General features: G+C 35.7%; 1 protein-coding gene and 1 pseudogene across 2 annotated transcripts; both read left to right on the top strand.

Annotated features, from left to right (window-relative positions):
- The first annotated feature begins 501 nt into the window (after positions 1 to 501).
- On the top strand, positions 502 to 2234 carry LOC120126406 (annotated as a pseudogene).
- An 8431-nt stretch (positions 2235 to 10665) lies between these two features.
- LOC120126548 (THO complex subunit 4D-like) lies at positions 10666 to 16598 on the top strand. 2 transcript variants are annotated; one of them, XM_039144704.1, is made up of 7 exons: positions 10666 to 10749; positions 10833 to 11009; positions 11609 to 11752; positions 11852 to 11920; positions 13015 to 13202; positions 13988 to 14038; positions 16304 to 16598. In XM_039144704.1, the coding sequence occupies exons 2-7, from the start codon at positions 10842 to 10844 to the stop codon at positions 16461 to 16463; spliced, it is 780 nt and encodes a 259-aa protein (XP_039000635.1). In that variant the 5' UTR covers positions 10666 to 10749; positions 10833 to 10841; the 3' UTR covers positions 16464 to 16598. The 2 variants fall into 2 exon arrangements, with proteins under 2 accessions (XP_039000635.1, XP_039000634.1); XM_039144703.1 differs by having other exon boundaries at positions 10728 to 11009.
- Positions 16599 to 16940: the final 342 nt, after the last annotated feature.

Below are 16940 nucleotides of genomic sequence, written 5' to 3'. Positions count from 1 at the left end.
CTATATCTGCTAGTAGAGTGTCCAATGAAATTCGACAGCTAATTGTGAACTTTTCCAAGAAAGATCCGCAAGTGATGGCCCTCATGTAGATGGTTAAAAAGGGTATTTCAAAATGTTTTTGGATAGAAATGGATTATTGATGACAAAGGGGCCACGAATGTTTGTTCCTCGATCTGGAAATCTACGACAGAAGCTGTTGAAGGAATGTCATGATACCCCATGGGTCGGGCATCCCGGTTGGAGTCGTATGTTGCTTTGTTGGGACAAAGGTATTATTGGCCTCAAATACGCCAAGATGTGATGGACTACACCAAGACATGTCTTATTTGTCAACAAGATAAGGTAGATCGACAGAGGACTGCCGGGTTGCTCGAGCCACTACCCGTGCCCGCCCGACCTTAGGAGACTATCTCCTTGGATTTTATATCACGCTTGCCTCGAGTAGGAGATCTTAGATCACAGGTGGTAGTGGTGCTACTAGTACTTCTTTTGCTGCTGCTGTTGAGATGATAAAGTCACCTTCTGTGGCGAGGATCAATGGTCGTTCGGTTCTTCAGCCTACTTGTAACCGTGTTCCGAGCCTCGACCGTCGTAATTCGTTGAAGAAAATACCACCTATTTCTCCTCCACCGCCTGAACCACTAACATCAACTCCGCCAGCTACTAGTGCTGCCAATGGTAGCAGGGCTAAGGCATCATTGACGCCGCCTTTGTCCCTGATCTCAAAGTTCCCTGCCCCGCGAGGGAGTGATCCGAACGGATTGAACACGAGTTCTGAAAAGGTTGCCATCCCCAGAAGTAGTAATAAAACCTTGGAGAGGAAGAAATCAAAAAGTTTCAAAGAGGGTAATGTGTTATCTTCTTGTGTTGATCCCTCGTCGTTGAGCTACTCATCTTCGTTGCTCGTCGAGGCACCAGAAAGCATATCTGTAGTCAGGAGGGAACATGTGGCTCTTCAACAAGCACAAAGAAATATGAGAATTGCACACTACGGAAGATCAAAGTCATCCAAATTCGAATCTCAGGTCGTTGCTCCCGTTAATCCCAAGTCTGCAGAGGAAAAGAAGGTGCAGTTTCATCACCCCCAACTCAGGTACTTGTTCTTATATTTTTCACTTGAAAAACTCATTAACTTCATAGAAATTTAAATGATTTTGAATCTAAAATCATATGTAATTCAATGCTTAGATCCTATATGTGTGGCTTATCACGACGAAGAATGGGGAGTTCCAACACATGATGACATCATGCACTTCGAGTTGTTGGTTCTCAGTGGTGCTCAAGTAGGCTCGGATTGGACTTCGATCTTGAAGAAACGTCAAGATTTCAGGTCACTTATCTCATCACAAAGTACCATTCCTTTCGTCGTCGTCGACCATTATCGTGATCATAGTTTTGAGGCTAATTTATGTTTTGTTTAAACGTTCAACAGGGATGCATTTTCAGGTTTTGATGTAGAAACCGTGGCCAGCTTTACTGAAAAGAAAATGATCGCAATCAGCACCCGATATGCCATTGACATAAGCAGAGTTCGAGGTGTTGTGGACAACTCCAACCGTATTCTCGAGGTAAATTAATTTTGGGAGTTGAAAAACACATTTGCAAGCATTTATATATCATCACTATATATGTATAGATTTATATTTATCATGTTCTTTTTCTCCTGCTTTCTGAAAAGTTGTTGAGTTTACTGGTTCTCAAGTCATCTTGAAGCTTGAAACTCGATCATGTGCAAATTCTAGTCATGGCCCCAACATTGCATTGATCACTGATCAGTACAACGACTCACATGCTTCTGTGTTTATGTCATACAAATTCAGGTCAAGAGGGAGGTCAGGTCGTTCGATAAATACATATGGGGATTCGTGAATCACAAACCATTGTCGACGCAATACAAATTCGATCACGAGATCCCGGTCAAGACATCAAAGTCGGAGAGCATAAGCAAGGATATGGTAAGAAGGGGGTTTAGGTATGTCAGACCGACGATCATCCACTCCTTCATGCAAGCTGCCGGTTTAACCAATGATCACCTCATTACGTGCCAAAAACAACTCCTTGCACCTTGTTAGCCATCAAGAGGCCACCGGTTCACTCACTATCGGACAACGACCTATAAATAACTATGACTAGACATTTAGATAATACATATCCAAGCAACAATAATGCATTTCATGGGGACAAACACCAAACCAGTATCCCCCAGATGCATACACATAACTTAAAAAAGTACCTAAAACCCAATCTCTAACTAATTAAACCCTTTTCCCCTCTTCTTTTGTGTGATCATCCTAGAAAAAAGGTTTCAATGACTTGTGACTCAAGAAATATTGTAAGGGTTTGGATTTGTTTATCCATAAATGAAAAGTAAAAAAAGAAAGAAAGAAAGTAAATGATTAAGAGATAAGATAGGTTTGTGGGGGCAGAGAGCGTGTGCAAGCTTTAAGTTCAAAGCTTAAATGCAAATGCAAACGGGGGCAAGAGCATGTGTGGGATGTCAGTTGCTTTTGGGAAATACATGTGCTTTCTAAACAGCACAGCCTGTGGTGGACCACAATACATTTTCCCTTTTCCATTAGGGGTTTGAGTTGTAATTAAGTTTTCGTTTTTGGTGTGTTCTTTTGCCTAATTTTGTTGTGTGGAATATGGATTTGGGGGAATATTAATACCCTTGGTGTGGATTTTCCCTTTTTTTTAGTGACGTTTGCTTATACAGTTCTCATGTGATTTTGAAGTACTTGCTTAGTACTTATACTATGAGGAAAAAATGATTAAGTTGAAAAAATTGAGTAGGGTTCCATATGCCATGCGCTTGCTGTTCTTTTCCAGCCTCATTCTTTCACTCAATTATATGCAATGGGATGGGAATAATAACCATCTGCATTATTTTCCAAGTCAATGATTAGTCCATGTCATATTAGTTCACCAGCACACAACTCTCTGATTTTTTAATCAAATGAGAATAAAGTATACATAAAGTAGAGTGATAAAGATAATTCAATGATATTTAAAGTAAGACTGGGAAATACATAGGGTGTTCTGGGGTGATACGTTGTTTAGGTTGACGTTTACACTATATATAGTCGGAAAAGATGTCATATTTTTCAAGTGTCTTTCTAAATACGTCAAATTATATGTTCTAGTCTTGGACTGGTCGGGTTAGACACTTGTTTTGGGCTCTTTTTGGTATTCCTCGAGTCTAAAGAGCCCATCTAAACTATATAATATTCGAACATTCTTTTGGATTGAGTTTTTAATGAATTTTCATCTTCATCAAATTTGTAAGAAAAAGAATATAAAATCATTACTATGAATTATTATTATTAATTATGGACTAGAATTTATAATTTTGAATAACATGCTTAATATAACAATATAACATATTTATTATAAGGGTTAACTACTTCAAATACTACTCGCCTTTAGGTTTGGGCTCGTTTATACCACTGATGTTTATGTTTAACTGCAATTATGTCACTCTGCTGTTAATCCATTAACGGGATGGTGACATGACATCTCCATTCCGTGACGGTGATGACATGGCTCCCTCACCAAAACGACGTCATTTTGATACAACCGTTTTCATGCTCAAGAATCCCAAAACTACTTCATTTTGTTTATGGAAAAAAAAAACTTTTTTATGGGTTTTGAACCATAGACCTTGAAAAAACAAAGCTAAACACCCAACCATCAAACTATTTTAAGAACTTGTGAAAACCTTAACAAAATTATTATAAATGTTAAATAACGTTTGAATTTTCAGTTTTTATGAACACATACCAATAGTCTTTATCTCCTTCCTTTCTTCCTCAACAAAACCCTAAAATTATCTATCGGATGCAACAAGACATCAAGCTATTTTTTCACCCCGTTGTATTCAACCCAAACCTGCAAAAAGAACTTTCCTCCAGTAGGATATCACGAAAAGGAATGTGGAGCCTTTGCTAAAGCCCTAAAATGCCATCGTTATGGAGGCCGGTGACACGATATTCATTAGCCTTGCTATGCAGGAATAACCGCCGTTCATTAATTGACAGTCGAGCAAAACATCGACGCCACTGCCACCATCTTCGTAAAATGGGATATTGAAAGGCCTCTGTACGCTAGAAGGACTTCTCTGTTCTACAAAAGCATAACAGAGGCCGTGAATTTCATAAGATCCATCAACATCCTGCATAAAATCATGTGTTTTCTTGCTAACGATCGAGGTTCCGGTTCGGAGAAACTCTATCAAGTTCAATTTTTACTGCAAATCGAAATGAAGTGGCTTCAAAAAAAGGTTTTACCAGATTTTATCGATGAACCTGCTCATTTGGATTCGGAATCGATTTCATCTTGATCATCACGAAATCGAGCTTGTCAGGTTACGAACAATGATATCCGCACCGCCAGGGATTCCATCTCTGAAGTATAAGAAGTTTCTTTCATAGCGATGTTCGATCTGAAATTGATAGCATATTGCATGGTCGTTTGTGGTTACGCTAAAGAATGCGTCCAAATTTATAATTCTATTAGAAAATCGATCATCCATGAAGGTATTTACAAGCTGGGAACAAAAAAAAAACTAAGATTTTTTCAGATCAAGAAGATGGAATGAGATGTACTGAATTTGAAAATCAAGAACTAGTTAGAAGCCATGGAGATTTCAATGAGGTCGCTTTTCACTGAATAAATAATCCTCTTGCCAGTTCGTATTTTCATCGTCGGATTCCATTAGATGATCTTGCTTTTCGGAGATTACAAAGGAAGGAGATGAAGATTATTAGTGTGTTAAAACTATTTATTTAACCTTTATAATAGTTTTGTTAAGATTATCGCAAGTTCTTAAGTTAGTTTGGCGGTTGGGTGCTTAGTTTTAGTTTTTAAAGGTCTATGGTTCGAATCCCATAAAAAATATTTTTTCCATCAACAAAACGACGTAGTTTTGGGCTTCTTGAGCATGAAAACGGTCATGCCAAAATGACGTCGTTTTAGTGAGGGAGTTATGTCATCACCGTCACGGAATGGAGATGACATGTCATCGTCTCGTTAATAGATTAACGACGGAGTGAGGTAATTGCAATTAAACATAAACGTCAGTGCTAAAATTGGTAAAATTGAAACGTCAGTAGCATAAACGAGCCCGAACCTAAAAGTGAGTGGTATTTGAAGTAGTTAACCCTTATTATAATTAATATAATGATAGATTCGATCTAATATTTGTGAGAATTCTGCCATTAAGGCTAAGAGTGATGAAAGCTAGTGGACTGAGATAACAAATGAAGGAGGGAAAACTTAAAGATAGAGAGATGACAAAATGAGGATTTTATTGATCATTGAAGAAAGAACTCTGCATATAATCTAATATAAGTGTGGCTTATATAGCCCAAGTAACCAATAACAACTAATAACAAGCTAATAATAAACCATAACAAACTAATAACACTCTAACATTCACTCTACTTTTCCACCTTTTATTTTTTTTTCAAAAATAAAATTGCTATTAGAGAGTTGATCAAACAAAGAATGCAAACTTAATAAGCTGGAACTCAACCGTCTTACCGTCTCGATGAACAATTTACCAGACAAATTCTATTTCACCTAAAACATCTTCTTTCTTCAACTTTCCTTGGTATTTATTTTTCTTCTTTTCAAGAGTTATTATTCATCTTCATTGTTCTTCCTCTTCACTTTTTGGGACTTTCTTTTTGTTGGAAGCAAGGCGGTTAAGCTACGAGCTCCCGGATGCAATCTGAAGCCTCTCTTGGGCAAGAAAACATCCTATTTTGTCTGGTTAAGAAAGGCAAGGCTGTTAAACTCTTAACCCTTCCCAGAGATTTTCTTCTATGGTAACTTGGTTGTTAAGCCTCAAAGTTCCATGTCAAACTTTGAAGAAGAAGTAACAAGTGATACTCTATGAACACCTTAAAGCTGCTGTATAATTGGAGAACCGAACGAAAAAATTCATAACTAGCAAAACAGTAGATGCACCAATAGAACCACTCAATGGTGCTAGAAATTGCACGAGCCAAATGTTGCTTAAACAATAGGAGTGCTGGTGATTGGGCAGGCCAGTGAATCCTACTCTCAACAAGGATTGCGTCTCTTCAACCATTGCCACTGTCTCCTCATATTGCTTTTCACAGCCCAAAGCATCATCCATATCAGGTTGATTGTCATTTAAAACCTGCTCCTCGGCACATAAAATAAGATCCAAAGCATTTTCCTTCTTGATATCCTCTCGGCGCCTCTTGAGGTGGCGAGCCCAATCAGCGATGCTGGTGCAACCCTCAACATCGAGAGTGCAGTCAGATGGCCCACTCATAATCTCGATCTTCAGAAGCTGGTCGGAGAAATTACTATCGTTGAAAGCGTAAGCGAAATCACTGCAGGAGCCTGAGGCACCACGCTCACAATCAGAGTCCATCTCACTTCTCGGGTCTAACAGATCTGAATTCAATTGATCTCTCATTACAATCCCTGAACCTAAACCCTCTCTTGATTTTTGTCTTCCCTTTCTTTATCTTTTAAAAAAAGACTGAAAATACGAGATAAGGGAACACGTAACTGAACAAAAGCAAACCCTAGAAAATGAAAAAAAAATGGGTGTCGTCTAAACCAAGGTAGGAGATTGATTAATCTGTTGCAACTGGTAAATTACCAAGAATCCAGTGGTAACAAAGTATTTTCGATAAAGAAAACGAAAGACAAATGAATAGTGATAGACTCATAAGCGGAATAAAGATGGCCGCAGGATCATCAGCGAATGATACCATATGAGAATTCTGTCATTAAGGCAAAGAGTGATGAAAGCTAGTGGTCTGAGATAACAAATAAAGGAGGGAAAACTTAAAGATAGAGAGATGACAAAATGAAGATTTTATTGATCATTGAAAAAAGAACTCTGCATACAATCTAATATAAGTGTGGCTTATATAGCCCAAGTAACCAATAACAACTAATAACAAGCTAATAACAAACCATAACAAACTAATAACACTCTAACAATATTCAATCTAATATTGATAGAATATAATAGTTAAGAATATAATAATTATATTTTCTTTTAATTTTTAAAATAAATTTAATCATTAACATAATATATTATTAATATTAATATTATATAATATTCTAATTATAAAATAGTTATATTTCTTATTTATCTAGATATTAAATATCTATTTTTAGAGGGCATGTAAGGATGTCTTTTGTCGGGTATCTCTTTGAATTTGTGATTCAAAAGGCAACTCGCCTGTAACTGGAAGGGGGAAAGAATGCTCGGGTAAAACGGTACTATCCATATGTCTTTCTCTTACTATACTAGCTTTCTTGATCGTTGTAGTTTAATGTTTCCTTCAAAGATTCAGTTTATAAATGGGACGAAGGTTTAGAATGTGTAAACACTATTTATGGCCAAAGGCTGTTGCTGGCACGAAGACTGATACCACTATGTTAGTTGCCTCTCTAGCCTTCCACCAAGAATGTCACTATCAATGGCTGGACCCATTTTCGGCGACTGGCATGAATATTTATTATCATCTAATCTAGGCTGGCTTGGCATATTATCTACTTTGGGACTGACGCCTAGTACTGCTATTGCAAATAAGGTTACAGGTACTAGACAACGATTTTATAGGATAATTTTATAGGATAGTTGTCAAACGATTTATTAAAATATATAAGATATGGTATGACAAAACAAATACAATCAACGTCACAAATGTTGTCTATGCTAAAACCAAACATATAGATTTTAACCTGCACTCTGTATAGGATAAAGTCCCAAGTAAACAATCTCAAATTGATTATGTTTCAAATCAATAAAGAAAAATTAGGGTCTTATAAAAAAATGCATGGACCCTGAGCGGTTGCTTATGGTGCATCCCCTAATAGCCGACCTTGCTAAAATATATGTGGCTATTTTTCTATAAAAACAATACTTCTTTAAAATAAACTTGATTTGATTCAAAAATTGAACAAAAGAAGCAACGATATTGATGTGAGCGAAGTCTTCTTTTCGACCGAAACCGTCTTCAAAATGAACTGATCTGCTATGATTTTTCTTCTTGAAAACCATGCACGCAACCAATCTGTTTGTGAACACCAACGAGAAGGGTGTGTTTATCATTAGCTTTTCTTTTCTTTCGTTCATTACGTAAACAAATAAAGGGTAAACTACTAGTTTAGTACCTAAATTATCATTTTCTTATTTTGTTTTGGTCACATAACTATTTTTTATTTCAAAATCATGTCTAATATTACGTTTTAGTTTCATTTTGGCCACTCATCGTTACAAAATTCGCAAAACTGTTGACTTGATATTTTTTTTGTTTTTTCAATGATGACGTAACATTATCTTATGGCGACATGTAATTTTTTAATGATTAGTGACAAAAATGAAACCAAAACTAAATGTTAGGTATTATTTTGAAAAAAAACAGTTGAATGACTAAAACTGAACAAAAGTAATAATTGATGTATTAAACATATAGTTTATAAAGGTGTTCATTGTTTGGTTTTAACTAAATTAATGGAATCGAAATTTAGTTTGGTTTCTCAAACAATTAATTTGATATTAATTCGGTTAACGTATGAATTTTTTTTCAATATTCGATTAACGATTAATTCAATTTGAAATCAATAATTAACCAAATCAACTGAAATTGTTAAATATTTAATATTATATATATGGAGTAAAAAATATAGTGTAAGTTCAAATCATTTAAGAATTAAGATTCAACTATTTTTTAATCACACTAGACCTATTAAAATTTCAATACCCAATGTCGCTGAAGTAATGCCAATCATTTTGAGGACTGGAGCTGACCCGACCCAACATTTTTATGCATGTTATAACCAATAACTAGTGGCGGATCAAAAATTTAAGAATGAGAGTCCAAAAATTTAATTTTCTTTTCTTCAAAATAATGAGTGTGCAAATTTTTTTATTTTTTTTATTTTTTCCTTGACACATTAAGTTAAATTTAATCATTTTTCTAAAATAATGAGAATGCACTTTGCCCGTACCAGAATTTAGTGCATCCGCCCCTATCAATAACACGGGAAACAAATAATTAATACATATGTTACTTACAAAAAGGAGTAGTTCACCCATGAAATGTAGTGTCATTGCAAATAAGCCTTCCAGCATTTAGTGGAGTCTCATTATGCATAAGGTTACACTTACACATAGTACAAATTTGTATAAAAATTATTATCCTATAATAAATTTCAGATTAAATTATTATTTCTGGTCGTCTTTATAATGTTTAATCTAATTAAGTGATTAAAAATTAAATATTGATAATTAAAAAAATTCTTTCAACTCAACAACTTCAAATTCATTAAACTGTTTAATTAATAGTATTTGATATAACACCCACCCCAGCACCATACATACAAAGGGATTCTCACGCAGTCTCATTTGGGTCTCTTATTTGCTATAATTACTTATATATATACAGTGGCGGATGTAGGTAGAATTTAAGACAGACACGTATCTACTTTAGAATTCGAATTTATTTATATTAATTGTTTATTTTATTGAATGTATCTACTAGAAATTTTATTTGTGTCCGCCTTATACAAAGAATTTTTGTTATTAATATATATATATATATATATACACCCTGAAAAAAAATTCTATATCCACAACTGTATATATATACTAATAAGATGCTAAAACTAGTGTGCCTGCGTTACCTTAGCGAATACTACACTTCAGGATAATGGTGGAAAACACTATACTGGTCTACAGTTGAAGCAGCTGCCTACTACTAACAATGTTCATATTAACGAGCCTGTTACTTGGCTTCCATTTTCAATATCAAAGGGAATCTCCAATCCTCTTTTTATTAGAAAAGAGAATACAAGCTTTGAACCAATCAAGTGGTCTCATGGTAAAAATGGAATATGGAATGTTATTATGCCTCTGAAGATTTTGGATTCGAACAATTATGTCTGTAGAGTATATGTACGTTGTCAGTAGGGGTAAGAAAATTCTAAATAAATATTGTCTCATAATGTCTCCGGCTTATTTAAAAAAGAACCCGAGCTTTGGTAGGCCATTTTTTAATTAAATTAAATTAAAAATAGGAAAACTCAAAAAGAAAATTCAAAATAGGAATGTTGATTAAAAATAGGTATTTTCTTAATCAAGTGGTCTCATGGAAAAATTGGAACATGGAATATTGTTCTCTTAAAGATTTTGGATTCGAATAATTACGTTTGCAGAGTGCATGTACGTTGTCAATAGTTTAAAAAAATTATAAACAAATATTATCTTATAATCATTTTAACTTATTTAAAAAAAGACAAGCTTTGGTAGGCCAAGAATAAGGCCTTTTAATAGGGATGTACATTTTCTAATTAAATTAAAAATAGGATTAAATCGATAGAATATGTAAGTAATGAAGATCAAATAATTAAATAGTTCGATAGAATAAGACCTTTGAATAGAGATGGACATTTTCTAATTATATCAATTTTTAGCTGTCACTTCAGCATCTTTGATAAATATTAACGATTAGTGATTTAATGTATACAATTAAATAATTAAATGGTTCGATTGATCAAAATCAAAAGAGACAATAGTTAAGTGGTCAAACAAATAATTAACCCTATTTGTTTTTAATTTACCTCGAATAAAATACCAATACGAAAGCCTTAAAATCTGAATGAATAGATTGTGATTCTCGAAAGTTTCTCAAAATATCAGTGTATCAGTGTAATTAATTACCTTACCCTTCTTTCTGTGCTCATCTTTCTCGGGTAATTTTCTCTTCCTCGTCTTCAATTCAGCAATAAATGTCTATTTTACTTTTTTTTTCTTAATGATTTTGTTTTTGTTTTAGCTTTGTTTCATGCCTAGCTTTCTGGATGATATGGTAAATCGAAATAATATCGGGAGAGGCAGAGCCCGCCTTAGGCCGCCGCGCACTGGAAGACCTTCTGCTGGAAGAATGCCTCTGTCTACTCGTCGAGGCCCCCTAGGTCTTAATGCCCGCCCATCCCAGCATTCCATTACTAAGGCAAGTTCAAACCTATGCTTATTGGACATTATTTGGGATCACATTATATTAGGGTTCCTTATCTGGGACTTCATTGATATTTTCCGAAGTTTTGGTGCTGTGATTGCTGTCAATCCTAACTTTTTTTTGTACATTGCTGCTTCGTTAGGTTTTTTAGATGGAATTCTGATAAGTTGAAGGCTTTTTAGGGTTTTGGGCATCTCCCATTTTGTTAACCATATAATATGCTTGTATTTTAGTTAGTGTTTGATGCCTGGCTGCTTAGATGGTATTTATGATGAATTTGTGGATGCTCCTTATATTCTTTGAATTTTCTTTCTGTGCAAGATTTCAACTTCTTTCTCATAGCTGATAGCTGTAGAACTGGTATACTCGCCCATAGTCATAGTGTAGCAGTGATTGAAATGTAGTGGTTCTAATCCTCAACTCTGAACCTACTGATGTATCGCTAGATTGCTTTAGCATTTTACTGAACTGAATTCTACCTCTTCTACTTTTGTTTTAAGATTCGGTGGGAATATAGCTGATCATTATTCATACTGATGACAGTGATCTTGCTTTCAAGTAATAAGCTGACACATTATGTTTGCTTTCATTAGTCTTCCCACAAAACAAGGAGCTTGCCCTGGCAACATGATTTATTTGAAGACAGCCTTAGAGCTGCAGGGGTATCTGGAGTAGAAGTTGGCACCAAGCTATATGTTTCCAACTTGGATCCTGGGGTCACAAATGAAGATATTAAGGTAAAGTGGTACATTTATGAAAACTTTAAGGCTATGGTCTATTTTATTAGTGTTGTTTGACAGCTTGAGAAACATCCTGTAACTTTATCCACATGACAGGAACTTTTCTCTGAGATCGGAGAGCTGAAAAGATACTCTGTACATTATGATAAAAATGGTCGTTCAAGTGTAAGTTTCATCCTTTATGCTAATGGCCTCTGGTATTCTCTGGAAGTTTCATCTTTTATGCTAATTGAATCTGACTCAACCGGTTTTGGCATGTTGAAATTTTGAAAGGACATAACAGTTTTCTTAAAGCAGTGTTATTTAAAAAAACCCAAGGATAGTTCTACTGTATGAATTGTGCACTTCAATGAATAAAGAATTGGCTTAGCTCGCAAGTTGATGCTTGTAGCAACTACTTGTTGTGACTTGTGAGAACTTTGGCAATTCCATTGCATGAATTGTGCATATAAATTGGTCAATAATTGTGTTATTTTGTATTCTTATCATGTGATAGCTCCGTGGCTTTTGAGTTAGAAGTTGACTTATATGGTTTTAGTCAGCTGTCACCCTTGGCTTTTAGTATGGTTGTTTTGTTTGATTGGGAGTCTATCGGGCCACGTTTAGGTTTTTAGTTTGGCCAGTCTGTTTTTTAGGCTGTTGTTGTTGGTTTGTTGGATTAGGCTGGTTCTGGTAGGATTGTTTGTGGCTGTTTTTGGTGTTTTGTTTATATTGGGGGTGGCTCCCTGGTTGTATCGTGTTCTTTCTATGGTTAATAAAATCCTAAGGCACTCTTTTCCTCCTTCCGCTGATTAAGGAGCTTCTCTATAAGCTCCTTTAATCATGAAGGAGGTTTTTAACGAGGCCTTCAATTCCTATAAAAAAAAAATAATTGTGTTATTTTGTATTAAAGAAGAGCTGTTAGCAACTTCTTTTTGCAGACATGCTAACTCTTGGATTTTTCAAGTTTACTTTTAACTTTTAATTCTTATTATGCCTCTTCTGATTGGTATTTGGTTGAGGTGACCGACCATATCCTTCCTTTTTTGCTCCTTGTGCATGTTTGGATGTGTAGACTGTAGAGATGTGCTAAAAGCTTGAGATTGGTTTCTTTCCTTGTTTGGTGATGAAATATGCTTTCTGACTAGTCGCCTTCATATTCTAATTTACATTCTCCTAGATATTTTCCCCATTCATATCTATCGTATATTTTACATGGTTGTTCTTATTCCAGTGTCGAATGTTTGTTACTTGGGATGGTGTTTGATTTATGCTTTCAGGGTTCAGCTGAAGTTGTTTATCTTAGGAGGAGTGACGCATTTGCTGCTCTTAAGAGGTACAACAATGTCCTGTTGGATGGAAAACCCATGATAATTGAAATTGTTGGTGCCAATGCAAAAGTCCCTGTTTCAGCTCACGTTAATGTAACTGGAACAAAGGGAAGGCAGAAGAGGACCGTCGTTATGGCGTACGTGATTCTATGTTCTTTCTGTCTTATTTGACTATTATGGCTTATGTGATTCAATACTCTTGCTTATTTCTTTCTATGTTTTATTTTACCAATAAGTTTTTCACTTTTCAGTTCCTGTTTTGAATTCATTTCCTGGGATGCATATTCATGTCTTATCAAATGTTAGTAACTCTTTTTAAGCTATGTTCATTGTTGAAATAAAGCCTGAACCCCCATCTAGAATATATGTTTTTAAGCATCCATTCAGTTTTAGTTTTTAAGCTTTCTTACATGGATTCATCATTTAAGGTAGCATACCAGTATCAATTCAATATGAGAGGATACAGATATGAAATATGCGTTGAACACTGTATTAGGCATACAGTTTTGGATTATTGACACAAGACAACACAAACACCAAACGAAGAAAGTAAATGCAAGGGACTTCTGTTTCTGCTTGTTGGATGTGAAAATATTAGACCTGAAAAACTCCTAAAAAAACACTCGGCCACCTCAAAACAGTGAGATGATGCGTATGAGGAATGATTGTAGGACTATAGGGAGAGAGAGAGAGAGAGAGAGAGAGAGTGTGATAGAGAGAGTTAAGAAAGGGAAATGATCAATCAAAATATATATGTTTATGTAGCTTGGGCTGCGAACATATTTCTATATAAGTTTTGAAGTTGCTGGTAGTTAACTTCCTTTTTTCTCCTGTCTCTCTGCCTATTCCTTGCAGATTAATTTTTTCTTTTGTACTTTTCTTTACCACTTTACAAGAGCTTCACTGATAAGTAATTGTGCAGGCCTGGAGCAGGTCAATCGAGAAGCTCTGCTGGAATTAAGCGTGGTCCTAAGTAAGTTACAGTTAATTCGGACACCTGTATAATATAGATTTACATTGCTTAACATATATATGTATATTATAATTGGAATTAAATTTAAAATAATCTAAAATATGATAAATAACTTGCTAATTCTTTCTTTCTTGTAAGATGTTTGTATAAGCTTGTATGTGAAACTTTTCATTTGAGTGTTACATTGCTTTTATTAAAACTGGGAATAAAAAGGAGGGGAAGGAAAGCATGAGTTCTTTCCTTTTTTTGATAGGAACAGGAGGTCTCATTAGAAACCTCCCTCATAGTTGCCTCTTGAGAAGAGGCAACTAGCGGAAGGAGGAAAAGAGTACCTCAATAGATTAATAAACCATAATTACATAAGATTACAGCTTACATAATAAACACCCAAAGTTAAAAAACCGACCAGAACCCCACTAGAGCTAAAGACATTCAACCTATTCCCTCCTTAGCTAACTTGTCAGCCTCACAATTACAAGTCCTAGGAATCAATGTAATCATAATATCCCTAGCAGAAAGTAAGGCCCAATATCCCCAACCGAAGAACTGAAAAACGAAGGGGCAGTAACAGGCCTCAAAATCCAGTCCACAGCTATTTTACAATCTCTCTCTACAATAAGCCTACCCTTCAACACCCATTCGGAGGAAAGAAATAAGTCTATGCCTTCTTTAATGGCTTTCAACTCAGCAAACGTAGGTGGTCCTGGTCCCACAGCAGTAGAAAAAGTGATTAAGGTCGAAGAATTCGAATCTCTCAATAATCCTCCAATTCCACCCTGCATACCATCACCTCTAACTGCCGCATCCACATTGAATTTAAAAAATTCAGGTGGAGGTGGTGTCCAACAAAGATCCCTTTCCTTTTTTGACGATTTAACAGAAATACTGTCTGCAAGCACTGGATCCCCAACTAATAAATCAGCCTGAATATTGTCATTAGGAAATTTAGCTAAATACCATTTGGCCAGCCTAAAACTGCAAATGAAGAACTGTCACAAATCCCATTTTCAAACACCACAGAATTCCTAGCCTTCCATAAAGGCCACAAAACAACTCCCGGGATAAATTTCCAGATTGAAGAAGAAACCTTTATAAAAGACCAAGAGCAGAGAAGGGACAAGGGATCTTTGGGCAGAACTGAAGATAAATCCCATAACCATAAGAATCTATTCCACAGTTCCCTTGCAACAGGACATAAAATAAAAAGATGTTCAATTGTTTCTTCATCCTTAAGACATAAAGGACATAGAACATCATCCAAGGGAACCCCTCTTTTCTTCAACTCCACTCTAACAGCTAATTTCTGATGAGATAGCTGCCAGAGAAATGTTTCAACTCTAGGAGGAGCCAATCCAGACCAAACCCACTTATTCCACTGAAAATTCCCTCCAGAACTGCCAGAAAGAGTCATTCTACAAGACTTTGCCGAGAACAAACCAACACCTTTGCCGGACCATGCCAGAAAGTCATCGACTGAATCAACCAAACCAATATTATCAAGCAGTGACTTTAAAGAAATCCACTTATCCAATTTCCAATCGCATAAATTCCTCCTTAATTGAATATTCCATACCCAACAAATGCTTTCGTAGCAACCAAAATCAGCAACTTTTCCCCATTTATTAATCGATAAAGCAAAAATCATAGGGAGTTGATTTTTTAAAGTTGAATTATTAACCCAAACATCATTCCAGAATGCAATTGGGACTTGCTCTTGTAGATGACTCCCCCATAATCTAGGGTTTAATCTAAATGATTCACCCACCTTCCTTAGGAGGTTAATTTTCACCAGGTTGGGGTTAGATACTTGGCATTTGCAAATTCTCCTGCAGTTCCTTGGGGCCCTTGGTCTAAATAATGCCCTTGGCCCTTATTATCCTGTATTGTGTCTCATTGCCTTGAGCCTGTTGTTCATAATTCATACAGTTTAAAAACTAGAACAAAATCTTAGAGCAATTATATCTTACAGCCTTGAAATTTTTCAATAGGTGTGCCAGTATTGTCATAGTTTTTGGGTTGGTTTACCGTAACCATATATACCTGCCGCAAGGGAGGCTGCAGTGGTGAATATTGTAGATGGAACAATTACCTCTGCTTTGTATTTTGGCTTATCGCGCGTTCTTTACAGATTAGGGGTGGTGGATGAGTTGAAGTGATTGAAAGCCTTTTAAACTCCATCTTTCCCCAGATGATTTCTTAACAATGATAGGTGGTTGGATTTTGGTATCTGCTGTTAATTTACTAGTTGCTGGGATCTTGTTGCAGTCGTCGTGGGGGCATGGCTATGAGGAATGTCCGTGGTGGAGGTGCTCGTGGTAGAGGCCGAGGCCGAGGCCGTGGAAAAAGGAAGCCTGTAGATAAGTCGGCAGATGATCTTGACAAGGAGCTTGAGAACTATCATGCTGAAGCCATGAATGTTTCCTGAAGTTTCAGACCATATGGAATTTTAACAGTATTGTTGCTTAGCTATCTGCACAAAATTGGTGGTTTTAGTGCCGCTGCGCTCTGTACTTTTGTCTGTTGGATGGTTTACTTTCGGTTTAAGTATTAGATTTTTCAAGTGTTTTGTTATTTAGGTAGCTTAGTTGTAAATTAAAATGGGATTAAGAACTTGGCGTATTGTGGCTTGCAATATCGTTGAGCAGCTGAGCTAATTTATTACTGCCCATTGATCTGCATTTTGGAAGTCGATATATCAATATTATGCAACGAAACCCCTCAAAGTTAAAGCGTATAAATTCGAAATATGGAACTTTTTTTTATAAAAAAAAAAAGTGAAAGGAGAGAGGCTGTATAGGGATTAAATTCATGATTTAATATTAGTAAATCACAAGTTATTTTAAGATAATTATTCATAATCTATTGAGTTGTTTCAATGATAAAAAGGAAATATTATGTTTTT

This window comes from Hibiscus syriacus, unplaced genomic scaffold, assembly GCF_006381635.1.
Source record: "Hibiscus syriacus cultivar Baekdansim isolate YM2019G1 unplaced genomic scaffold, ASM638163v2 tig00110458_pilon, whole genome shotgun sequence".
Lineage (NCBI taxonomy): Eukaryota > Viridiplantae > Streptophyta > Magnoliopsida > Malvales > Malvaceae > Hibiscus > Hibiscus syriacus.
Note: the sequence above shows the minus strand (reverse complement) of the source record. Positions and strands in the feature narration are given on the sequence as shown.

What these genes read in the sequence shown, in the direction of transcription:
- LOC120126548 (XM_039144704.1), top strand. Translation starts at nt 10,842, where the DNA reads ATGCCTAGCTTTCTGGATGATATGGTAAATCGAAATAATATCGGGAGA. An exon ending in ATAAAAATGGTCGTTCAAGT is followed by an intron (nt 11,921 to 13,014) that starts GTAAGTTTCATC and finishes TTATGCTTTCAG; the next exon opens with GGTTCAGCTGAAGTTGTTTA. An exon ending in AAGAGGACCGTCGTTATGGC is followed by an intron (nt 13,203 to 13,987) that starts GTACGTGATTCT and finishes GTAATTGTGCAG; the next exon opens with GCCTGGAGCAGGTCAATCGA.